The following is a 27,130-nucleotide window of genomic DNA, read 5'->3' on the forward strand; positions in this document are numbered from 1 at the left end:
GAGGGACACGGACCAAGGGTATGGCGGGGAGCAGAGGAGGAAGCTTCCACACCAGGCTTACCTGTGGGTTGGGGTTCACATTACTCGTGGCTATTTGAGGGTTGTGCCTCCTCAGCATGTTGTTACCTACTGAAAACATCACAAGCGATTGTAATTTGTTCTGTAATACTCGAACGTAAACTATTACTAGTGTTATAGTTTAAGGCTGGATACGAGTGACACCAATATATTTTGGTGTGGCAGTAAAAGCAGGAAAAAATGGCACCTAAACACAGCCATCATAAATAGTTAACACCCGCGGTAAATTGAAAGCATAGGCCAGGACTAGTTAACCCACTAGTTAGCCCACAGGCCAGATTTGGCTCACGGGCCAACAGTTGAAGAGCCACGGTGTATGCTTTTTCTGTAGTTTCGATTTTTTTTTTCTTCTTTTTACTGGATCTGTTTGAGTAGACATCAGCATTGATTTTCAGTTCAAAACGTTTTGAAGGCTTTTGCAACAGATTCCTAAAAACACTAAAGCACTCGTTGGCTAGTGTTTGCGGTACGTCCTTAAAAACAGCAGCATGCTCCTGTCATATTGACAAGCTTTGACTTGCATTTTCACCCTTAAGAGCAGGAGAGTGCTCCTGTTACATAGCGGATCTTTGACAAGCGTAAACATATTTCCTATGTTGTGGTTTAGGACTTTATCTATGACTATGTTATCCATTTGGAAAACATTTCATCGCCTTGCATTGACATTAAATACAAAGAATAATAGTGACAGAAGTTCATCGCCTAGTCCTTAACTTTCTGAAAATGTAGCCCCATGAAAAATGTAATTGAATAGCCCCAGCATTGACCATTATGCAGCAAATACTAAGCCAATTTCCCCAAAACATAGTGGAGGGTTGGCACATGGGTCGAGGAAGAAGCCATAACATTTTGGTGAGGCTCTGGACTAAGGTGTCGATGCAGAAAGTGATGGAACTGTGCGTCTTCCAGAATTGTAATGGTGTCGCCTGTATGATTGTAATGCTCCATGAACCAGGAAGTAGCCTGCTAACTGTTGAGCAGATAGACATCATTGTTTGGCCTTGGTGTGGCCGTCTGCTCTTTACATATCAGTTATATATTTGTTGCTGTCCAGTGAAAAGCACGAATGGTCATGATAGCATTGCTAAAGCAAGTCTGTTCTGCACAGAAGTATGTACAGTATACTCGATAACGACTGATGGTTCAAGGGATAACTTTTCAGCTGAAAAATGATCTATTTAAGATGACATGAAACATTGGTCACTGTAAATAGTGATGAATGATGAGCATGGCAGTGTCGGTAAAGCTACCATGTTTATAGCACTGACAGTATATCTGCTCAGACTGAGGATGAAGCCACATCAGTGGCTTTAAATCACACACTCTGCTCCTACGAGGCAGGAGGAAATCTGAAAGACTTACTTTGCAGAGGCTTACCAGAGATCATGCCTGACGAAAACCAGTCCTCATAAGGAGGCAAGCATATCACAGAAATTTGTGTGTGTGTGCATGTGTGTGTGTAAGATGATCAAATGGCTCCCTCCAGGCTACACGGAAAGGTCAGGGATTCATGCAGGAAATTGGTGTCTGCAGACGCACAGGCAGCAGCACAGACAGACAGAGAGGGGGGCTTAACTTGTCCTTCATTAAATTCTAGTAACATCCCACTGTGCTCTCTTGATGACTGCGAAAGCACCCACTCCACCCCGTTGCTCCTCAGCTAACCTAGCCTCCCCGTGCTATCCACTCTTTTTTTTTGTCTGTTGTCTGAATTGCCAGTGACAGTCAAGACGAATGTGTCTGTCTCTCCCTTTTTCTTTCCTGACTCTGCCCAAATTTTCCACTAAGGAGCCCCCTGACACTGCACATCAGACAGTGGAGTCAAATGTGTGTCATCAGTCATCATTAGTGTGCACGAGCAGGAGAGCAGTCTACAAAGGTATCGCGGGGATCCTGATGGTTTTAGCTGCTTGGTTGCGGTTAAATGTGCTGCCAAGATGGCTTGCACCTTGAACCTCAGCCTATAAAGTCCTGCTTCCAACAAGCGTTACAGTTGTTGTCCATTTTAGGATTGTGACAGATACTAAATTAACTTGTTTGCCTCCTAGGTACCACCAGTTGTGCTAAAGTAACCTAAGGTGAACTTTTTAATGGTGTTCTAACAGTAATATATGTCTCTAGAGCAGTGGTCACCAACCTTTTTTGAGACAAAGATCCCCAGTGTGTGTGTGTGTATATATATATATATGTATATATATATGTGTGTGTGTGTGTATAGATATATATATATATATATATATATATATATATATATATACTGTATATGTATATATATATACTGTATATGTATATATATATACTGTATATGTATATATGTGTTATTATTGGTTGTTGGTTTCAATATTTCAGCTTATTGTCATTGTGCCTTTTGCTGTATCTTTATCATTTTTGCAGTTTTTTTAATTATATTTTGTTTCTGCAGTGATGCAATGACTAAGATGGCCCCTGAGCCGCACTTTGGGCACCCCTACACACCTACTTTTGTGGCGTTGGCTTCATGAGTAAACCACAACTCTTATTTGGCTTGTTTGTTCAGTGTGGTGGGCGAGCGATGCAGGTTGAGGAGAGAGGGGCTGGTCAGAGTGCTACAACAGTCAGCCCTTAATGAGCGTCGTCATCGCGGGTCAAAGATTTTTTGGGAGGTGCAAGTCTATGGAGTTATACTGTTATACTGTATTTGTGCCTTTAAAATTGAGATAGCAAAGGTAGATTTTGAACCCTATTAACATACAATAATTACTGTTGTGTACGCAGGCACATCGCTGCATGCACTCTGTTACTCCCTCTCTCTTCCGCTCGACCTTTTTGCTAGCGGGGGATGGGCGGGGATCTCTGGTAACCTCACGATTGTATACGATTACGATTCAGAGGCCTGCGATAAAACGATTATCGATGTATCTTTTTTGTGATCAATAGTTGGTCCATTTTTCAATGCGTTTTTTTTCTATATATATTTTCTTTTACTCACTGTGTACTACTAAAACAAAGCATATTTGTAATGATCCATAATTAAAATAAATATGAGACAGATTCATTGACTTTCATTATCTTTTAATAATTGGAAGGTTACATCTACCAACCTATTTCCCATTGCCCAGAACCAGCAGGAAAAGTAAAGTGCACCAGTAGCAGCATGTATACAGTTAACAAACTCCAGCATATTCTGAGTAACCAACAGAAAAAATCTGCCATTATTCCCAAATAAATAGTAGACATCTGAATTCAAAGTAAAAGGCAAGCCGGTGTACTAGTGTACCTCCAGCTGGGTTTTGGGAACTGGGCTCCTTGATGGGGCTTGCGGGTTGCTGCCTGGATAGCGGTGAGGCATACAGCCGTGTTCAGTGGACAAAATGCGTGCCTGTTGGTCACTCTCCGGGAGGTGAGGGCACTGATCTGATAATACATCTTTTCTCAAATGCTCTCGCGATCGACCGGCATACTCCCAAAGATCGACTAGTAGCTCACGATCGAAGGGTTGGCGACCCCTGCTCTAATGACTGTTTATGACCACCAGATGAGGTGATGAGATGAGGTGCTCAAATGTTCAATTTTGAAGGAAAAACTTTGAACCTCATGGACAGGATACTATCTCTGACCCTCCCTAGCTACAGTAGATGAACCCACTCGATGTGACTTTGTAAAAAGGCAGGCTTCGCTACACACCTTAAAATAAAGTCTGGAGATCTGCCAACTATCAGTCAGTCAGGTACAGATGTGGGAGGTGTATTAATGTTGTTTTCCTTCAACGAATAGGATAACCCAACATGATGTTGCTGTTAAAATGTGAATGTAATGTTAGCACTGTAGCGCACATAGCTATGCTAACCTCCTGTCCCACTCCTCAATGTGACATTGCTGTATGTGGTATATGGCATCTGTTATGTTGGAAAAGTGCAGTGTGTGCTCTGTAAAGTTTACTCTGTTGGAAACAGGCATGAACAAACCCAGCTCATTAGCATTAAAGCTGCACACACACACACACACACACACACACACACACACACACACACACACACACACACAAAATGGTGTTTTCCCAGTTGTGCATATTAGTTCAGAATATTCAGAGAGAGAGTTTGACATTTCATTTCAATGAATGTATTTAAGTACCCATCCTTACAGTCATAATGCAGTTTGTTTTGGTCCAGCACGTGTGTAGCAGTCTTGTTTTGGTCCACTTTGCATCGTAGTAACCCCCATAGGGCATCCACAGGCATCCCTTAAACAAAGTAGTGACAGCGTAATAGCATGTTCACCACATTTTCTTGTCCACACCCTTGCAAATACCTCCACTTACATGCACAATAATATGCTTTCAACTCCGACCCTGACACTTGTACTTTGAGCTAATTTATGATGAGAACTGTTGTCATTAGGGGTTTGGTGTACAGTAAAGGAATGCGTGTCGGCCTGTCGGGGCTTGAGGGCTGACGTAAATACCATCTTGTCGCCCGTTAGCGGCAAATATAGTTGACAAACTTTTCCTTTATGAGAAAAGACCCGGCGAGGCACATTATTTAGCATCATTGAACACACTGTGGTCGTGAGTCACGCACACGCTGCACTCCTGACCTCTCCCCCATTTCCACTGTCATGCCCCCGCTCTGAAGTGGAGAAGATCAAACCCTCGTAATCTATTCCGCTGTGATTGACTATTGTGTTATCCGCAGAGAGCGTGAGCAAGGGGAGAGAGAGAGGAGGGGATAAGGAGAACATGGGTGGGGAAAAAAAGGCCCTTTAACATGAGAAAGCCTGTCTCTGAAGATCCTCTCCTCTCCCCTTCATCGTCCCCAATCAGCTTCCTTAATTCCCCCCTTCTCCTCTTCTTCAGGTCCACTTCAGACCTCGCATGCAAATAGCCTTCCATATTTATGACCTCCTTGCTCGCACTGTTGAATATGCGCTTAAGAGTGGAGGAGGGCCTTCAGTGCCGGCAGTCACATCGGATTAGCGAGTATCAATGCGCAGATAACCTCTCTGTTAGATTGAGTGGAGAGCAAACACTCGAGCAGGAGCATTCATGAAGGCCCTTTGGCCTCCAAACACAGAGAGGCACTGTGTGTGTGTGCGTGTGTGCGTGTGTGCGTGTGTGCGTGTGTGTGTGTGAGTGTGAGACACCCGGCCCAATAAAGATAAACGTGCCAGGTTAATGTGTATGGATGTAATTGCTGTGCATTGTTTACAAGATGCATTTTCTACTATTACTTCACCTGTGATTGTTGTAAAGGGTCCCACTAAAGCCCTCAATTGCACTTTAAAGTGTTCATGACACCGGAAACCAGGTGCAAGCAAGCACAGCCATGAACTCACCCGAAGAAAGTGAGGTATTCACAACAATAATAACATTCAGTAATATTGTGTTGTGAGGAGTATGATATGTTTTACTGGCAGTGATAGCCACAGCTATCAGATAGCTCTTTGCACACTGCACAGCTTCCCCTTCCCCTCCGCTTTCTAAAAGAACATTTTGTGACCTCCTCAGCGCAGACTCTCTCTCTCTACTCTCTCTTTACTCTCTCACTTAATATTTTTCCCCATAGGAAATAATGAAAATGGAAATAAACAGTTCCAAGGTCAAACCGTGACCATCGTAACCACAGTTAATATTTAGGCAGTAGTCGTAACTTTAATGACAAAGGTGCAAAAGGACATTCCGTGCTTCCACTGCATTAGAGAAGGTTTTTTTTTTCAATCATGCGTAAGAGTGCTGCTTGTTATCACAAGAGAGATGAGTACACACACACACACACACACACACATATTTTTCTATAATTAACCAATGCAGGCACTCTCTAAAAGAGAGGCTTAATGTTTCATGAAGCCATTTTCACAGTCAGAGCAGTAACATTAAAAGCGTGTTGTTTAAAAAAAAAAAAAAAAGAAACAGGCAGCAGTTTCACTTGTATAGTGTGTGTGTGTGTGTGTGTGTGTGTGTGTGTGTGTGTGTGTGTGTGTGTGTGTCTTTGCGTTATGATCCAGTGATGACCTTGAGCTTGATTTATGTGTCAGCTTCAAGTCACTGCAGAACACCGGATTAATTCACTGCGAGAGAGTTGACAAAGGGAGGTTACACCGTGGTTACGCCTTCTCCTTCACTCACTGTGAGCCAAGTCACAGTGCAAACACGTCAGCGTGCACAGCTTTGTTTGGGGGGGGCAGTCCTGTTTTCTTTTGAAATGTTTGCTTTGCATGAAGCTCCTCTAAAACCTTTCTCTGTTTTCTGTCATTATCTCCACGCGCTCATCCTCCGCGCTTTGTCTTTTAATAGATGCTTTTCCACGATAGGAACTCATCTCACTCACCAGGTGGAGCAGCCGTTTGATGGAATGCACAGGAAGTTTTTTTGGAATATGCTGTTGATGTTGTTTGGCATGCTTGGAATGTACTGTATGCCTGCTGAAGCTGTCACAAGATGATTACATCCACTTGTGAGGAGCAGATACTTCTCACTTGTAAACTATACTACAAACACACACACAGCCTCCTGCTGCAGCAGCTGTGGGTGTAGATCAACTTGATGAACTTGTGGGAAATTGGGGAAATTCACCGGAGACACGGTTTGTCAATTATCGGAAGTCATGTCTCACTGAGTTGACGTTCCCGCTTGTTGTTGTTGTTGTTGTTGTTGTTCAGCATTGTGCATACACACATTAAAAAATGTGAAACATTTGCACTCCGCCTATGTCTACACATACAAGGATAGATTTGCAGATACATTTTGTTCCCAAAACCTTTACGGCCACACTATTTTCTGTCTATATCATGCCAAACAGCAGGTGGCACTATAGCCCTTAACCAGCAGGTCAATTCCCCCAATCCGGGGCCTCACCTATAAATATGTGTGTGGAAATCTGATTAAAAGTCTGCGTGCGCCAGAACCCCAAAATGTGCATATTAACAAAAATATTCAGACCTATAAAAAGTGGCGTACGTACACATTCTCTCAATTTGTGGTTCAACTCACGGATGTTGCGTCCATATTTAAAGAGCCTTGATTGCATTGGAATCATTGCTGATGAAGAAGTGAGCTGTTACAAGGAGATCTAGGAGAAGAGGTGGTTAGCCTTCCAGAGTAGCCTATTTTAAGATGGGGACAAGGATAAAAAAAAAAAAAAACAACTGTATTTTATATGTCCTTCATGTGTTCTTTGTACAGTGGAAACCTGTGCATGACAAGATTTGCAATGTCTTTTTTGGACTTTAACGAAAAATACTGCCGCATGGCCGGCATCCCTCCTACTCCTTTCTAAACACTTCAAGAAGTGCACTTTAGCTACACTGTAAGTCTGCACTTGACCAACATAATAGATGCAATATATCACATGCAATAATGTAACATTAAGTAGTGGGACAGGACGACACTACAGAGCTACAGTGCCAACATTATACTCACATTTGAACATGGCCTTCAATACCCTTTGCACCATGTTTCAGTCTATAGGCTACTAAAATGTACTACAGTATCTGGCGCTGTGGACCCTCTCCTCTGACCACCCCACCATCAGCTCAAGCCAAATATCCGCGGTCACCTCGGGGCAAATGCCAACTCACATAGCCTTGCTGTCACTCAGTACGCTCAAGACAGCTGCTGGGTAGAATTGCACCATATTACTCACGTTGTTGTTGTTGCTAGGGAACTTGCTGCACCTCGCTCCTGCAAGATAAGACTACAGTGATGCTTTCGTCAGCAAATGTCGGCTTTGTTGTAATTTTATGTACAATGTTATTGTGTTTAAAAATTAATTTAGCACTGTAGATGAGCTACAGCGGTTAACATGATTGCTGCACAATGTTTGGCCCCTGCAGACCTCACCTTTGCCATCTGCTCCATTTCCAGCGGCCCCCTCCCCCACTCTCTCTGCTCTAGTTTATCCACACATGTTCTCCGTTGTGGCTCCATTTGCTTCTCCAGCACTGATAGGTGTGTTGTTATTTCAGAGGTCTGGCAGTGTGGAGAGGGAAGTTATCTCAGGGCTTTGGAGCAAGGCAAGGGCTGGTGGACATGATGGAAAGCTGTCAAGACGTTAACGCATACCTACAGCATGCAAGCAGGCAGATGCACACGTTCGCATTAACGTGCACATTTTTGTTGGTCGCTCAAACACATCCCTATGTTTCCCCCACCTTTGGGCCCAAGACAAACATACCAATTTCCTGGTGTTCAGGAGGGGATGGTTAGAAAAACTCCTTACCCTGGAATGCCTTGCCCTTCGGCCTCTGCTCGTACCCTCATCTATCACTCACACGTGTGTTTTTCTTGCCGTAGCGCTCATGTGGAGTGGTGGTGATGGTGGTTGTGGGGGAGTCATTTGGACCCAGTTTGAAGCGCTATCCATCAGAATTTGGGTCTGGGAGCCTGTGTAATCTTCAAACATACTGAACAGGCCTTTAACAACTCAAGCTGTCACATCAATTTTTGTTCCTTGCAAAATGTGCAAAGTGCGGTGGTTGCAAATAGGCATGGGCCGGTTACCTGTTTCAAGGTATACCACGGTATGAAAAAGTCACGGTTTCAAAACTACTAAAACTGTGTGTCACACCGTTTCTACGATATGAGAGAAAGTGGAGGTCCAATTCGTGAAAATACTTTGTCACGTTCTGTGTTATTCTTTGCAGTCGGAACTGGACTTCGATGTGTTGCCCAAAGTTGCTAGCGGTCTCGTTAGCACCGAGAGGTGCCGGTACGGCTGCACTGTTGTCGCCGTTGTTGATCGACATATTACTCACGTGGAGGGTGAGAGGAGACAGAAACGGTATAAAGCGTTTATTCTCCACTGAACAACAAGCAACAACCACTTAACGTCTCAGTTGCTAACAACAATCACATGACCCGTAAACGGACGTGGAAAAGTGTGCCCTGCTACTATGAAGTAATTACGTAAAATTACAATTTTTTTTTTTATTTATGTTGTGACCTTGTTGAGACACTTGATTGCATTTGTTTGCATTTTGCTTTTTTTTCAACTAAGAAAATATTTATTGTGTTGTGACTTGAGTAGCAGGATTAGCCACAGTAGACTGCATTGAGAACAGTATTTATTTGTTGAGAAAGAATTCAGTTTTTTATTTATTTTAAAGACATATGTTCCACTTTCATTATATTATATTATATTGTATATTGTATTATCCATCCAGCCATCCATACCGCTTCTCCTCTTTAGAGTCACGGGGGCATGCTGGAGCCTATCCCAGCTGATTTCGGGCGGGGTACACCCTGGACTGGTCGCAGGGCACATATAGACAAACAACCATTCACTCTCACATTCATATTCATACAATTTAGAGTCGCCAATTAACCTAACATGCATGTTTTGGGGAATGTGGGAGGAAACCACGGAGAAAACCCACACACACGGGGAGAGCATGTAAACTCCACACAGAAATGCCCAAGGGAGAATCGAACCCAGGTCTTCCCGATCTCCAGACTGTTACTGTGTTGGCCGTGTGGCCTTATGTTATGTTATGTTATGTTATGTTATGTTATGTTATGTTATGTTATGTTATGTTGTTTTCAATAACGATATTTCAAAATAACACATTTTAGAGCTGTAATTACAAAACCGTGATACCATCAAACCGTGGTTATCATACCATCAGAATCTCATACCAGCCCACGGCTAGTTGTAAAACATTTCTTTGAAATGTCAACCACCACATTTCATTTCCCAACCAAAGAAATGGTAGTCTGATTTAATTTGACAGCTTCATATATGCCCACACACTCAATATAAACCCAACCAACTTGTTTTATACTTGAAATGTTGTCGGTGTTTGTGTGGGAAGCTTGTCGACTGCCATTGTGGCTGCTTCTTTCCTTACTCTTGAAAAGGTAGACTGCAAGATAAACATGCAGTGGCTTAGGTAGAGCACAGCAGAGAGAAACGGGGATAGGGGTTTGTGTAGCGGGGGTCATGAGTAAACCTTCAAACACGCCCTCACGCATTCACATGCATTTTGTGGTCAGTTGTGTTGTCATTGGCTAATATTTAAATTAGTTTGATGATCTGAAACATTTAAGTGTGACAGACATGTAAAAAAAAAAAAGAAATCAGGAGCACTTCTTCACACCGCTGTAACTTACAACTAATCGTTCAAATGGCCGTCCTTACATTTCAGCAAGCAGTTTTACGGTATATCTTCTCAAGTGACAATACTATAGAAAGGAAACTGGGACATACTTTAGGGCAGGGGTCACCAACACAGTGCCCGCGGGCACCAGGTAGCCCCCCACGACCACATGAGGTGCCCGCAGGCCTGCTTTTCATTCATTTTCATTCAAGTTTTCAGTTATTAATGTGAGAACACTAGAAAGAAATGTATTCTGAAACATAAAATGTGAGTTGTGGATACCAGCATTTTGTGAATGTTTTGGTAAAACAAGCATATTTGATTTGTTTGGGTTGAAATAAGGTATGAAAATCATTTCTACAAAAATGAGTAGGTCGTGGCCATTTTCATTTTCTAAAAGTAGCTCTCGCAAGAAAAAAAGTTGGTGACCCCTGCTTTAGAGTATGTAACAGTAGCAGTAAAGGTTTACTAGTCACTGAAAAGGAGTCAACACACAGCCATCATTATCTAAATAGCTGGCAGCACACATGAATACCAAGATAATTGTGTCTTGCCAAATTAGCCGGAAGCGTGGTGCGCATGAGTCCTGCCAACACTGGAGAGCTGCAGTTCACTGAGGTGTGATCCTGCCCCTTAAGAAACTATTTTCCAACATGATAAAGAGCTTAAACACACCTCGAAGATGACAAGTGCCTTGTTTAGGAAGGTGCAGCCAAATATGCCTCCAGACTTGAACCCAACTGAGCACCTGTTGGGTGTCATCAATTAGAAGGAAGGTGGAGGAGCTCAAGGTGTCTAACATACACCACCTCCACCAGTGATGTCATGATGGAGTGGAAGAGAGTTCCAGTACCAACCTGTGCATCTCCAGTGAATTCCATGTCCAAGAGGCTTAAGGCCGTGCTAGATAACAAAGGTGCTCACACTAAATATTCATACTTTAGATATGTTCACTGTAGGGTGTACTCACTTGTTTCCAGCTATCCACACAGTGATGATTGTGTGATGACTTATTTTCAGTGGACAGTAAATTTATACTGCTATACAAGCTGTACACTGGCTACTCTAAAGTACAGTATATCCGAGTTTCATTTCATTAGTATTGTCCTTTCAGGAGATATACTGTAACTGGTTACTGAATAGTGTAGCCACTATTCAGAGATGCTTGATGACTTTATAGTAGCTGATGCAACCATATTGGCTGCACACTGTGTGCCGCAAATGCACATCAAATCAAGGCGGAATTGTGCAGATGCTGACATGAGGTACCGTGAATAACGTCCTTCATCCTCTTTGCATGTGTGTGTTTTCACTTATGTCTGTATGCCCCCCCACCCCACCCCACCCCTCCAATCCAGTAATTGTTCACACTTGCGATTAAACACAAACACACTCCACTGATGCTGTCCTTCCAGCTGTCAATCTTAGCACAGCCGCCAGTGCGTGAACGCGAGTCAAACTCCCTCACCCCGTCTCATTTACCGGCTTTTTCTGTCAATAATGGAAGCCAGGCGGGCAATACTGTCCATAGAGTTGTTGTGACGCTCCGCTAGAGAATGGCAGGATTTCCAAGTGAGCAAGGAAACACTCCCACTTCCCCCTCGGTAACTGAAAAGTGCTGACAAAGCATCCTAGGATGTTTGTTTATTTTCCTTCCTGCTTCCAACTTGAAAACCAAAATTGAGGTGTGAATATTTATAGTCTGGCCAATGAATGACTGATGTCCCTTTCTGCTCACTTGATGCTCTCTTTTACTGCACATAAAAGCTCACCAGCTGTTTGAGGGACTTGCCTGATACATGGCTGAGTTTAGCGGGGCTGTTTGTAACCCTGACATTCTTTCACGGGCTGTCCTTCTTCATTATTTTGAGCCGACTTAAAAGACTTTGGCATGGGGGGGGGGTCTGTGCAGCATCTCTTCCATTGCACATTCATGGCAAGACAAATGGAGCTCTTTATGTATCTTACACATGGAACGCGTGCGTGTAACCTAATAGAAGTCATGGGAAGCATAGGATTGAGCATGATTGGACAAAGTGGACGACCCTGTCAGAGACCCCTCACATCCCCTCAGCCTCCAGTCTCTTGTCCAGCATCCTGCTAATGTAGTTAGCTTCCCCCTAATGAGGGTGAAATGTCATTAATATGCCGCACAGCTGGGCCCAATAACCAGTGGGGATGATGGTAATCAAATCTCGGAGGACTAACCCAAAGCTGAACTGCATCGGGCCAAGACAAGACAACAGTCTAGAGGCTACGTCATATTGGCGTGTGTATGTGGTCCTTTGGTTTCTTGATTCCTTTTGAAGTGTTGGACGCTTGCCAGACTGATCTAACTCCAGAATGACTGCGCACGCCACTTCGTCATCAGGATGTCTTGCGCATGTTTACGCAAAGTCATGCGGTAATTGTTTTAGGAAGATGTGGCTGCAAACCCACTACTTTTATCCAACCCCCCCATCCACCCCCCCACAACACCCAGCACCACAACCCCCCCACCCAACCCGCAGTAAGTGCGCTTGTGGCTAGTCGAGTGAATCTTAAGACCGCCATTACAAACTGCTCACACATGAACGTAATTAAATAACCACTTTTGAGGGCAGCACACTCCATTAAGTCTTCATGCTATCTGGGTGGTAGAAGGTGATATATTGAAGATTCTCATACGGTGAGTCGCATGCCCATTTGTTGGAGAAAACTAGATATGTATATGAATGATCTCTTCCAGGATAAAGCTGTGTCCATCATAAAACTTTGATTGACTGTGGTAACCACTCTTACTAGCAAAACCAGCAAAATAACAGTACATTTGCAACCTGACAACTTTTGAGGAAAATATGTCACAATGGTAACATTAGCACAGACATAGTTAGCAAGCTTACTCATCTGTTTAACTCACATTTGAGTTGTCCCCGTGTCTCACCTTTAGAAAAACATGACTTTTGACAAAAACAGAAAAATGCCAGTTGCGTTAGCATTCTTACATGTCACACAAGTGTAAAAAGACCAACTGCAAGACTGTATTTTTTCCTTAGAAAAAAGTCAGAAAAAGACAGGATGCCTTATATTTGTTGTAGATGAATACATGCAAACCAATAGACGGCGCCAAACGACTTCTAGCCAAGTGTGTCAGAGCGTTTCTTCCTTCACTCACACGCGCGCACACCATAAACAACGTAATGTAACATGGAGACCCACTTGAAAAACGTGTCTTAAAGGCTAGACAAGTCAGCAAAGGAGTCATAGGATTGCCTTATATTCAGGTTCATACAGTTTGTTAATACAAGGTAGGGCTGGGCGATATATTGATATTCTAAAAATATTGATATTTACTTTAAGCACGATATCAAAACCAACCATATCATTGATATCGCTGTAGACTGGATTTGTGCTGTATCTCCCTCATCCCTGCATGCAGGAGGAGGGAGGAGGGGCAGAGCAGAAGCCCGGGTGGCTCCAGTCGAATAAGCGGTAGCTCAGTAATGTGGAGGTACTTTGAATTCAGAGCATAACATTTTTTTTTATCACCACCTCAAAACTTGTCCCAAATTCCAATACGAGGAGTGTGTGAAGCTGAGTGCTGTCTGACGCTCTCTTGTTGCGTTCCTCATGAAAGGAAAATCAAAGTGGTGTGCTATTATAAAGAGGTGTCCCATCACATTGCTAAGATACAGGTGTGGTCCCCGTTGCAACAGTGAGGAAAAAACGGCTTTAAAGACCTGCTGAAAACGATGGACTCACTATGTCCAGCGAGCTTCGCAGTTACAATTATTTAATTATTTAGCACGACAAGCTCTACCACAAATGTACAAGGAAGTCAGACAGACACTTGCTAAGCCTGGAGCAGCTGACAGGTTGGTGTTCCTGGCACAAAAAAAGGACATGCTTGTCTTCTAAAAATGTCTACCTACAAAATACTACATTGTTATAAGAAAGACTATATTTGGCTTTTTCTGCATTGATTTCAAAAAGAGAATGGCCTACTTTATGTAAGATGCTATTTTTAGATAAGATTTCTTTATGTGCATCTTGCATGAAGCTTTAAAATAAAAAACATCCTCATGTTAAGTATTTATGTTAGTAAAACAACTTGACACGCATATTTGGCTTTGATTTTGTCTAAACTCACTTTGCTTAAAAAATATGGGGATATATATCATATATCGATATTCAAACTAAATATATCGGTATATGAGTTTTGGTCAGCCCTAATGCAACGTAAAAACAATGAAGCTACTGTAATGTTACATCGTTTTGGGAACACAAGTCTTACTCTTCATTCATTTCCTGTCTTTCCATATGTATATTTCTCTTAAAACATGTTAAAGCCAAAGAAAAAGCAAAACATACAGCTATTCAGTGGCAGTTTGCAGTTATAACCGAATTTAGAGGCATATTGTCCCCCCCCCAGTAGCCAATAACCTTACACGCAGGATGAAAAATGTGCATGGTATTATGTAACGTACAAACACTAACTCACACACAGATTGTGCAGTTTGTGTTTCAGCTTCCCGCCAAAAGAACAATAGATTCTTTTATCAGCGAGTTCTTGTTTTTCATTTCAACATCATTTTCCGGGTTCCTGTTCCTGTAGCACCGATGCAAAGTGCTATCGTTTTATCGTGCCGGCACTTTTCCTGGCTTCTCACTGTGATGGTCGAGTGTTGCAACCGACTGAGGCCCCTTTTTGGATAGGCAACAGAAAAAGTCTTCGCAAGGCTTTCCAGGCTTGGTGTGAGTCACTTCCTTCACCGTATGATTGTGTGGCCCTCACAATAGGCAGTGTTGATCAGAGCTGGGATGGTGTTGTATAATAATGGCTGGGACTGGTGAAGAAGGAGCTTCCACAGGCCTGCCATTGTTTTGCTTCATGTCTCTGGCCTGATGGGACTCCAGAAGCCAGCTATTGTATTTAATTACACTTGCCAGCCCCCGTACAGACCCATGTCCTCGTGTCCCAGATTTCCATGGATGCTCTCATTAAGACTGGGCATTTGTTGTGTGTGTGCGTGTGTGTGTGTGTGTCCATTGAAGAGATAAGGAAAATCCTTTTGCATGTGTCGATGCAGATGCGATTTTGGGTGTGGGTGTGGGGTGGGCTCTCTGGCACCCACTATATGTTTGTCAGCTTGCATGTGGATGACTCGCCAGCCGCTCACACTAATAATGCCGTGCTGTAATTAGTCCCCGTCAAGAGAGGCAGAGGCGGGCTGAAAGCTGTGAATGGCTGCCTGATAATGAGAAAATATGCCATGTTATGTAAGGCGTGTTCTATTTAGGTTTCATTTGTTTGACATGGGTGTGTAGTGACTGCGTGGCCTAGTGGCATGGGCACTGTGGGCACCGGATGACACCCACAGAGGTGCAATGATAGGCGGAGGACGGTCTCTTCCTGCCTGCAGTCTGTCTCGTATACGTCTCTCCCTTAAAAGACATAATTCAGTCTGTCATTGTGTTAATTCAGATCAATTCTGCTTTGCTTTATTCCTTGCTCCATGTTCCTACTGTTTCTCCTGTCTTCCCCATGTAGTGCAACTAGGTCATTTGTGTTTGTTTAAACTAAAAGTCTTCACACACATGCATGATTTTTTTTTGGCTGCTGTGAAAGTATCATATGACCTCCAAATGTCGTAATAATAACGCAGCCCTGATTGGGTGGCGATGTTTAGTGTTGTAACAGGACCTTTATTGCTCTTCAGCTTAACTGGCTGTACATTTTCCTGACAGTCAAGATAACACAAGAAAAGTGCTGAACAGGCAGGATTTTAGTGTGCACGACTTGTGTTCATCAATTATTTATTTATTTATTTTTAACTTCCAGGAAAGACTTAAACAGATATAGGCATTAGCTTGGTTTATTTTGGTTGTGGTGAACATAATCTCTTGTCCGTGCACCATCTGCTGCATGGACACGGAGGTTGGCACGCGAGCTGAGACCTGCGCGTGAATACTACACACAGATAAGGGGAGGTGTGCTCGCCGCATCGCGGCTGTGTGTCGCCTAGAATCCAGCGCGATTGTGTGCATTGATCCAATGGGAGCGGAGTCACGCAGCAAGTGTCGGGTGCTGCTGCGTGGCTGCTACAGGCCTGCTGCTGAGCCCGCCCACTCTGTTAAATATAGATGGCTGATTTGCGCAGGAGGTACTTGTCTACTTCCCAAATCCTTCCTATGTTGAGCAGATAACGTTAGGCTGCACAAACGGCCTGTAGGCACACATGTATATATAATATACCGGCATGAATATGGACTGTACCATGTACTTGGAAAATATTTAATTTAAAGGTTAATGCACTGTATTATACGCTGTCAAGTGCATTAAATTATACATAAACTTATTTTTACACTTCATCTCTCAAAAGATCATTTTGTTTATTTAGACAGTAAAGGCATCTATTTGAATGTGATTAAGTAAAATGCTGGGTATTATTCATACCCAGGGTAAAGTGATTGTTGCAATTTAGTTAATGGGCGTCTTTTAGCTGGAAATGACAAAAGAAAAATGTGTTTAGAGATTTAGATTTATGCATTATTTTTCTTAATATTAAATAAGAATTAAAAAAAACAAGTATGTACTGTATATATGTCACTGTATATTAATTCTGATATTATTTATTATCCGATTATGTATTTATGTATTGTTTTATAGTGTTTTTATATTATATATAAGATGTATTTATTATATTAATATTCTGGAAAAAAAAATGTTTACTACAGCTTGCATCTGACATCTGAGCTCAAAAGGTGTCTGAATTATATTTTGGAAAAAAGTACAGATTTTCATATCAACTGAGTGGTACTGCTGCCACATTTAAATAGGAAGTGGATTTTTTTTTAAAGGGGGAGTGAGGGGCGGACTGACATCATTCCAAGTAATCATATTGGCATGTGAATGAAAATGGGCGACTTACATGGCCTAGTTCCATGTGCACACCATGCTCAAACGGGGATTATGGCATTATTTGTTCGGCTGCAGGCCACCGGATGCAGCGCTGCGTTTATATTTTACATCCTTGTTTTGACACACACACATGCATGCACGCACAGGATATTGAGGTCAAAGTCCAATACATATTACATGAAGACAACAGCAAGCTACTTCTTCAAACACATGAAAGCATGCAAAATATGAATGTTTGTTTTTATGAATGTGCTATTCGACCTCCCTTTGTTTGCCATTTCGGAGACTTGCTTGCAGATGGCTTTTTATCCGCAATGTCGAGGAATGAGTTGCTAAGCATCCCTACTTAAGACTTGATTATATAAGGATAAATAAAAGAGCAACTGCAGGCCATGTATCAGAGGGAAGCACTGTCTTTGAACCCTGCCAGCAATGCAGTTCTTCACATCAAGACATCGCTTTGGCTCCAAGGGAAAAAAAAAAAAAACGGCAAAGACTGGGCTCGCTATTGCTTTGATGATCTGAGTGTGTATGAGTGTGTGTGAAAACGCACGATCAAGCAGTGTGCGTACCCTAACGGGTTCTTTTCAAGGTGTGCGCATCAGCTCGTCCACGGATGCCAGTGTTTATCGATTAAACGTGCACTGTCTGACAAGCTTGCGCTCACTAACCCCCTGGTGTTTTTCTTTCTTTTCCGCTCTCCGCAGCGATAGAGACGCAGAGCACCAGCTCAGAGGAGATAGTGCCAAGCCCGCCCTCGCCTCCCCCGCCGCCCCGCGTCTACAAGCCCTGCTTTGTGTGCCAGGACAAGTCCTCAGGGTACCACTATGGTGTCAGCGCCTGTGAAGGCTGCAAGGTGAGAGACTTCAGGCTTTTCTTTGAATCTGCTAAGACAGCAACATTATTTCTCCTGCCTTGTAACGCTCATGTGATGGAAAGTAATTTTAGATGTTTTGCATCTCTGAACTAAGATGTAACACGATAAAACTGACTTCCATTTGAGAGAGGACAAGGTGTCTATTAGGATCTAGGTGGTTATTGGTATTAACACATTTTTATAGTGATTTCTTGTCGTGTTTCCACAGATAATACAGCGCATGTGATTGGAGTTAGTCGCGTAAACCTTCAGGCATTTGACTTTAAGCCATGAACCCCCTGCTGCTGCACACTTGAAAAACATACATCATTTTTACATTTCATTCAACTAAAATATTAAACATCATGAATTGGTTAATTAAGTTTATAGTAAGTCATTCTGGTTCAAAAATGTGTATTGTGCATGGTCAAATTTTGATAAAAGTTTTACATGAGCACTGATAAATAGATAAGATGTGAATTTTTTTCGGAAATGAATAAAATATCTAAGTATTGGTCCTACATATCTTTTATTTCAGCCGGATGCTGGGATCCTTTGAATGGGTTGAACTTGAGCTTCACTTTTGTCCACTTGCAATCTCTGTGAATTAAATCTGCATAATAATTTGATACCAAATTGATAGGGGAAGTTGAACAAACATGATGAAGCAGTATCCAAAGTACAAAAATACATCCAAGCAGCAATAAAACCTCATTTCAAGGGAATCTCCACACTCTCATCCTGACACGCACATACATTGACAGGTGTTCACCAATATAAGTTAAACCTTCAAGATTAACTCCTAAAACAAAACTCTTATTTAAAACAAACTTACTTATTTATTCATGTAACTCACACAGCAATGTGTAACTTCATGCCGTGTCTTCTTCCTTCTTTCTGCTAAGACGGTGCGCTCTGTGCTATGAGGCATTCCGGTGTGCTCGTAATTGTGATGGTTAGGCGGTAATTGTTTTTCATTTTTATTCACATACCCCGTACCCCACTTTGGGAACTTAGGATTTACAACATCCGACATTAGGTGCTGCTGTTTTGGGTAGCAACGGATTCAGCCGTTTGGTAATTTAATGTCTCTGTGTAAACAATTGTGTCTGGACCTGAGGTAGTTAATATCATTATTATTATTATTATTATTAAGGGAAAGGTACTTATTTCTATCATGTTAATCTATTAAGAGTGGAGACTACTGTTTGAAGACATACGGTATTATTTGTGTTGCTTTATCTCCAGGAACATATCAAAATGAGGAACTACGGCTATGAGTGCTGCAAAATTAGATAAAAAAATATGACTGGATGTCCTGTTATCATATACACAAGCGGTACATGCGTAGCTTTGCCGTCCAAAGCAGTCTTTTTGCTGACGTGTCTGCCATTCGTTATCAATGTTATTCACTGTTACGCAGGTTCTCAGACGGCCTTGTGGTGTTGTCACTTGAAAGTGGCTGCGCTCATGTATTTGCAGCAGTGTTGCGTTGATTACTTTTTTTTAACAGCAGTGACTTTTGATGTCATAAAAGAATGAAGACCACTCGCCGTGTTACAATAAACTAAAAGGGAGCTTATTGTCCGACTATGTCAGCATACTGTAGTTTTTGTATGGCTTCAAATACAATACTAAAATGTTACCAAAAACACACCCTATGTTTACGGACCACTTAGGGCCACTGTCTTTTCCACCGAGCACTGTATCTAGATAACCACTTCATTTGATGCTCTTCAACTTCTTACATAATAAAAACCAATCAGTGTAGTTCCAAATATGCTATGTAGTTATATATATTTAACTCTGCTTTGTCTTAGAGCCGACAACGCAAATTATTCTGATGTGATGCCATATAGGTCTGCAAATGAGGATTATTTTCTTAGTCGATTAAGCCGAAGCTTGTTGCTTCGCTAAATCGAGTAATCGGTTAGGCCTTAGACGGACCAGCTCGGTATGTACCAAACACAGCTAGTGGTTTGGTCCACAACATATCAGACAAGGGGCAACAATGTCCATCACTGTTTTCCTAAGTCAAAGATGATGTGTGTGTGAATATCTCGTTTCGCCTAAAACGCGAAATAATAGGTGTGTTTTCATAGAAAATATTTACATTTGAGAGGCGGAAATCAGAAGATGTTTACATTTCAAAATTTAAAAAAAAAGATTAATCAAATACCAAAGTAGTTGTTGATTAATTGGATAATTGATAAATCATCGAGTCATCAATTAATTGTTGCAGCTCTAATGCTAGATTAATAGTGCTTGCAATATTCCACGGGTCAATAACAAATGTATTTTGGACGCATCATTTTGGTTTCCACCACCCCTTTGAGTATTACTTTGGTAAAACATGTAATAGTAGGACAGATGGAACATACAGTCAAAAACATTAATGGTGACCTATTTTGATGAGAATCTAGATAAAGGTGCGCATCGAGCAGGGGTCTGGAACCTATGGCTCGCGAGCCATGTATGGCTCTTTTGATGTCTGCATCTGGCTCGCACACATTTCTTGACCCTATAAAACGTTTTCCATTTTTGTTTTTTTTTTTTGCTGGCATTTTAAAGTAAAACATCACAGTGTTCAAAAATATAAAACATTATAATGCGTTTTAATCCATCTATTCATTTTCTACCACAATTCCAGCTATCCTTCCGTTTTTTTCTGGGTCAGATGCAATTATAATTGGATAATGCAGTAGCCTACGGGGTCATTGAGAGGTCAAGGACGTCCCACCTTTTAGCAGTAGCGCAAAGACTTTTGACAAAGAGGATGGCAACAAGAAAGAAAGATGAGTACCGTACAACGCAACAGGAGCGTGGCAGACGGTGCTGAGCTTCACACATTCCTCGTATTGGAGTTTGTGCCAGGTTTTAAGGTGGTGAAAAAGATTTTTTTATGCTTTGAAGTACTTCCACATTACTGAGCTACCTTGCTGACCAATTCTTCCACTGCAAACGCTCTGCTCTGGAGCCGCTCTGCTCCTCCTCCTGCATGCAGGGATGAGAGAGATACAGCACAAATCCAGTCTATATCGATATCAACGATATGGTTGGTTTTGATATTGTGCTTAAAGTAAATATCGATGTTTTAGAAAATATCGGGGCTATATGCCCAGCCCTAACTTTTCAGATAAAGTCAAGACAATCAAATGAATAAAAGACATGCCTCTGACAGCAAGAACTGTTCACGATCGCACCATCATGATGGCAAGTCAAGTGGAGGAAACATAAATGAAGGATATGAAGCCTTCCTTACCACGTATCAACCAGACTACAAAGACACCAGCAAAACCATGCAGCACCAGAAGTCGCATTAATGGTAATTTATTATTGATTAGCTTCGGTATAGCAGCGTTGTTAAAAATAATAAATTCAGAGACTTATTATCTTCAAAAATTGCTGGTCTTGTCTAAAAATGCCTGCATTTAGTTGTATTCAGTGTTAAAAAATATGATATGGCTCTCAGGGAAATACATTTTAAAATATGTGGCTTTCATGGCTCTCATAACTATAAAGGTTCCCGACATAGAGGAATGTATTTAATGACATGTCACTGTACTATAGTAGCGATGGTCAGTCCACAGTCCAACAGTCCACCCCCTAGAATCATAATAGTACTGCCCGTCTGTGTATTGGCAGTGAATCAGCAAGTAGCCTGCTAATGGATGGACAAACAAACACACAAATGCCTTGGCAGAGGTCTTATTCAGCGCAGTACTGTATGTAGTCATGAGTTATTTCAGTTCATAAAAAGATGGACATGAGCAAAACAGATATGTGGAATCCGAATGTAATGTAACAACCAGGTGCATTGGTTTTGGGAACGGCTACTAGCTGTAAGTCTATAAACTTACCATATAAAAAGGAACAGTAAAATAAAACTTGGCGCTTTGGTGGAGTGTAGCCTTGCACAATATGACACAAAGATGGCACACGGAGGGAGAGAGCAGATTGTGGCAGACAGAAAAGAAGAAAAGGATGTGGGGATGGTTGGAGGGGCTGCAGATCAGGCAGGCGGGGTACAGGGGCCACAGCTGAACCCAATGACACCATGAAAATGATGGCTAGTGCACCATATGAGAGGAGAGAAGGAGCCCCATAAACCTTTCACACAAGACCTCCCGACATTCTCTTTCCTCTCCGTCACATTACTTTGTCAAATTAGCGGCAAACTTTTCATTTTTTAATGAAAACAAAAAGGAAATATTTAGAGCATCGTGCGCTCACAGCAGTGTGACGCACGCTGCCAGTTCTAAGTGGGATAAACAAAAAGAGAGACAAGAGGCGCCAGGCGATAGATGAGCTCTAAATTTGAGTAATTAGCCGTTTCTCAGCTTTGATCAAAGTGTTTCTCTCTTACTCGCTCACCCCGTCTCCGAATCTGCACTGTAATTAGCTTTTTGAGGCCGGCAATGTACAACGGGGGGACACGAGGAGAGCTGATGTTTTCGTTTATCTGCCCCCGCAGACACTGAATAGTTGTGCAGAAAGTTGCTTAAGAAGAATAAGTCACTGTCTTTTAAGTTTTACTGTCGCCTGTCAACATCTTGCACTTCGAGTTAGTTTCAGAGCATGTCTCTATTAAAGCACCAGCAGTGCTGCTTGTATTTATTGTTTGTATGTCTACAAAGGTCAAGCATTACAGAGTACATATGACGTTCGAGCAAAGTGCAAAGCCTTGGGGAAAAACTACAACGTTCCTTGCTGCAGATCTGCTAGCGCCCCCTGTCTTTGAGCCAGAACCGCGTTCTCCCTGAACATCTGCAGTGCTAATTTGAAAAATTCAGGATGCCTCCTCCTCCATATCTCTGACTACAGAGGAGATGACTTGGCAAAGCACGCTCAATAATTCAACACTACAGGCGTGCGAATGTATATGGTTGTCTCATTTGAGACTGGGGTAAGTTGAGGGTTAGCCGCGTCGACTTTGCTGCAGCATGCCAAACTACAAAGGCATTTCCTGGGGGCTGCAGCGAACAGAGGAGATACTGATGGAGGTGGTGGGGGGGGGTGCTGCGCTCTCTTACTCGAGACAGCTCGCTCGTTTGTTGTTTAACTTCGACTGCCAGCGCATACTCACTGGCATTGCACTTCTCTTCCCCTTTTAGATAATAAGGTTGGAGTGTTAAATATGCATGCTTACACCCTCGTATTTATGGTTTTGTCTTGGGGGCGTAGCAGTGGCATGCAGCAGGGAAGCGAGCATCCCGGCTGGTATAGCAGAGAAATGGGCATGTGATACATTGATTTTTATTTTTTATTTAATAATTTATTCTACTTTATACTGACAATGTTTTGAAGCAGTCCAGGCTCAAAAGATAAACAAGAGAGCAGAACTTGGTGTTGGTACCTTAAACTAAAAGCTAAAATGTTTGTTGCAAATATCACAATTTATTGTTATTTATTTTGTACTGCTTTTAGTACTTGTTTTGTATGGTGTCCTTGAGTGCTCACAAAAGTGCCTATAAATAAAATAAAACAAAAATGATTTAATATAATGTAATATCTACAACACAGAATGGAGTGAGGTTCCCCCAAGTTGTCGAAATTAGCATGTCAGTCGGTCTGCATCCCCTTAGCCACTCACCTTCAAACGTGACTTCATATGTTGACATACAGTATTTAGGAATTACTTCATGCTGTGGCAGTGATGACGTTTAGCTTTGAGCTCCAGGTTCTCCCATCATTCTGTTTTTATTTTTGGTTCAAACAAGGCAGTTTTAATGTTGAAATGGCTGTATACTGTATGTTGATATGTTTAGGTGTGTTACGGTGATGAGGTTTAGTGAGAAATATTGGAATACAATGCAAACCTACAAGCAAATGATGAAAAATGTATGGGGTGCGGTTCCCGAAGATGGTTAAATTAACATAGCATGCCCTTCAGCCGTGGTACATTCAACCATGAATTCACATTTAGGTATGACTTGATGTTGAAACCGTGATGTTTAGCAGCTCTGAGCTTCAGTTTCTGTTCCATCGTTTTGCGTTTGTCTTTGGTTCAAACAAGGCTGTTCGTATCGAATTGTTGGAAGAGAGAAAAGTCTTTCTGTAGCTATCCTAATGCAACTGCGTACCTTCAGCACAGAATAGTGAAAAAATGAATGGAGTGAGGTTCCCCAAGATGATGAAATTAGCATGACAATTTTCTGCATCTCCCAGCCATGGTACATTCAAACATGGCTTCATATGTTAGCATATTCATATGTTGGAGTTACTTGATGTGTTGTTAGTGCTAAGGCACAGTAGCTCTGAGCTTCAGTTTCTATTCTGTCATTCTGCTCTTATCTTTGGTTCAATCAAAGATTTTTAAAATATCATATTGCAACTATTGTAGTGCAATGCCTAGCTATACACTAACTCAGAGTAAGACAAAATGAATAAAGATGGGTTCCCTGCGCTGGCGACATTAACATGCCAGATTGTCGGCATCCTTTCAGTCACAGCACCTTCCAAAGTGGCTTCACATGTTGACATACACATATTTAGGAGGCATTAGTAGCGAGAGGTATAGCGTGAGGAATTCTGAGGTGTCGGAGAAGCATGACAGCAGTGGGGTGTGTGTTGCAGGTGTCACAGGTGGAGGTAGGACCACACCATTGACGTAGGAGAGGGCATGCAGCCGGTAGGACAGATAAAGGAATGCTGATATATGCTGACAAGCCAAAAGCATTTAGGAGGCTTAGCAGCTCTGCGCTTCAGTTTTTCTTCCGTCATCCTGCTTTCAAACAAGACAGTTAATCATGATTTGGAAATAATATTTACATGTGGGAAAGCACACTTTATTTGGTGTTGTTAAATAATTTTATTACATTAAATTAATTAGTAATCCCTAGTGGCCACGTTTCAAGTGTGAGCTTGAGAGCGCAGTGCAGACACACACATAACGGTACATAAAACACATGTGAGGACGCAGTAGGTGGCTGGGAAGCGCTCTTAATCTGGCAACAATGTGAAAGTCACGTAAGAGAGGATTCCTTTGCTTCCCTGTGAGCTCGCAACCCCCACCAGACACACCCTCCATCACTCTCGCTCTTCTTTTCCCGCTCTCACACACGCAATGTGGACCTCAGCGAGGCTGGTAACAGGTACAGAACCACGAGTTGGACAGTGTAAAAGACTTGTTCGTTGCTGTTCGCTTCCCCGCCTCCCTCTCCTTGTGGCGCTCATCTCCTCTAAAGCTGCAGGGTGGCTGACAGGCCTGCTGAGGGCTCTTGTCGCCGGGTGGATTAAGCGGTGATACAAAAAGAGGCTTAAGGGCCGCAGGAAGCAATGACTCCTAAAAGAAGAACGGGGGGGTGCGACAATCAACTGGATCAAGAGCCGGCTGTAGCAGCCAGTCAGAGGGCACCTGGGCCTCGTGGTGTTATGAGGGAGTAGGTCAATCCCCTGGTGACATCGGGGTCAGGGTTAGGGCAGCGTTGGATCAAATAGCACATGATACACGCACACACAAAGCACACACATACAGTACATATTTATTGCTGAGCAGCAGGCAACACAACTACCCACTTTTCAAAGGCAAATCTAGTAAACATCACATCCTCTATTCAGTAAGGGTGGGCGATACCACAAATGTCGGTATCAGGTAGGGGTATCCCGATACAACTTTTTCACTTTCGAATGGATACCGATATTGCAGCTTTGAATATCGGACAATACTGGTATCAATCTGATATCAGCACGCATCACACATACTTGTAGTGTGGAATGTCAGAAAAGGCTTGATCAAGTGGTATCACTCAGAGAACAATAATCAGCAACAGTAGGTATGAAAAAATGTACACATTTACTTCAGTAGAGGCGGTTAGGCATAGCGAGGTTAAGCGGTTAAAGCCGACTTTACTCACCACCGACGAGAGCTGGTCATCTTTTGTGTTGTGGCTCATGACTTCTTGTAACGATGCTTTAAATGCATGATGGATTTGTTTGTATTAAACTTCCCCAGTTCTGTGCCACCACTGGAAACTTGTGCATGACAAGTTTTGCACTCAGCTGCGACGCCTTTTTCGAACTTTAACGAAAAATGCACACAGTCGACATCACTCCTACTCCTTGCTTAGCATGTTAGCACATGCCGTTGTTGTGATCACATGGGCTCCATTCAGCTGCTGCTGGATAGACGTGCTGGGGCGCAGTGTGGAATTGACTGCTTATATTGGAGTGCCAATACTGGAGATTTAAGATACTTGTTTTTTTGCAGATATCGATATTGGATTGAGACACTCCTAGTTTCAATCTGATACCAAGTAAATACAGGGCCAGTATCACAGATACAAATGCTTTTTACTTGAACATTTTTATTTGATTTTGTGATTTTTGCCTTTAATTTGTTGATCGTGATAATCAGAATATAACACAGGACACAGATATAAAACAAAATAAAGTCACTGGTGCAAAATAAGTAAACCAAAGCAAAAACTACCCCTAAAACCCTCCTGTGTCCAAGGCCTTATTCCCTAAGCTTGAAAACAATATAAATCTATCTATAAATATGTACATTATGTTTGAACAACGCAACCAAAAACACACAGATATTTGTGAAAATAAGCATTGAAGGCAACAAAAAAATAGCAATCTCATCACGTTAGTATCAATCCGGTACTGCTACTATCGTGGTATCAATAATATCAATATTTTGATCGATCTGCCCACCTCTATTATCCATCCTTTTCTGCCAATGTTTGCCGTTTTAAAGCATGATGACCAGAGGTTAGGTAGGTGACACCATAAGGGTTTAAACTGCTGCAAGCGCACTTGAATGTAATCTACCTTGCAAACTCTGTGTATACACACACACACACACACACACACACGCATGCACGCCTTCTTCATATGTCACGACAAACACTCTACTGGGATTCGAGAGACGGTCGTCAGTTCTTCAGTTAAAAGAAAATCGCAGGTTTAGGACCACCGGCCATCTGTTAGCTAGCAATGCTAATCCTGCACCATGATGGGGGGGGTTCCCTAGCTGGCCCCACCCACCTGCTCCTTCACAATATAACCAGTGTCCCACTGCGTTAGATCAATACCCACATTGACCTGTTTTGCATGTGTGCTTACAACAGTGCTGAGCGCTCACTCAGTTGTAGCTGATCTGCATTAACCTCTTTTTATCTTTGTGACACCGCTATAATGCATCCACAGAGGTGCAAATTGATTTTATTCGGGTGATGCGTGAGTTTACAACATTGTTTCCTCAATGCGACACACGGGCC

General features: G+C 42.3%; 1 protein-coding gene across 3 annotated transcripts in view; it reads left to right on the top strand.

Annotated features, from left to right (window-relative positions):
• The window catches only part of raraa (retinoic acid receptor, alpha a), a 212,317-nt gene that overhangs the window by 171,677 nt on the left and 13,510 nt on the right, over positions 1 to 27,130 (top strand). For all 3 annotated transcript variants that reach the window (XM_054768623.1, XM_054768624.1, XM_054768622.1), the window contains one exon: positions 17,755 to 17,903. In XM_054768623.1, the coding sequence (XP_054624598.1) occupies positions 17,755 to 17,903 (149 nt within the window). The remainder of the gene's footprint in view (positions 1 to 17,754; positions 17,904 to 27,130) is intronic.

The sequence above is a fragment of the Dunckerocampus dactyliophorus genome, chromosome 2 (assembly GCF_027744805.1).
Source record: "Dunckerocampus dactyliophorus isolate RoL2022-P2 chromosome 2, RoL_Ddac_1.1, whole genome shotgun sequence".
Taxonomy (NCBI): domain Eukaryota; kingdom Metazoa; phylum Chordata; class Actinopteri; order Syngnathiformes; family Syngnathidae; genus Dunckerocampus; species Dunckerocampus dactyliophorus.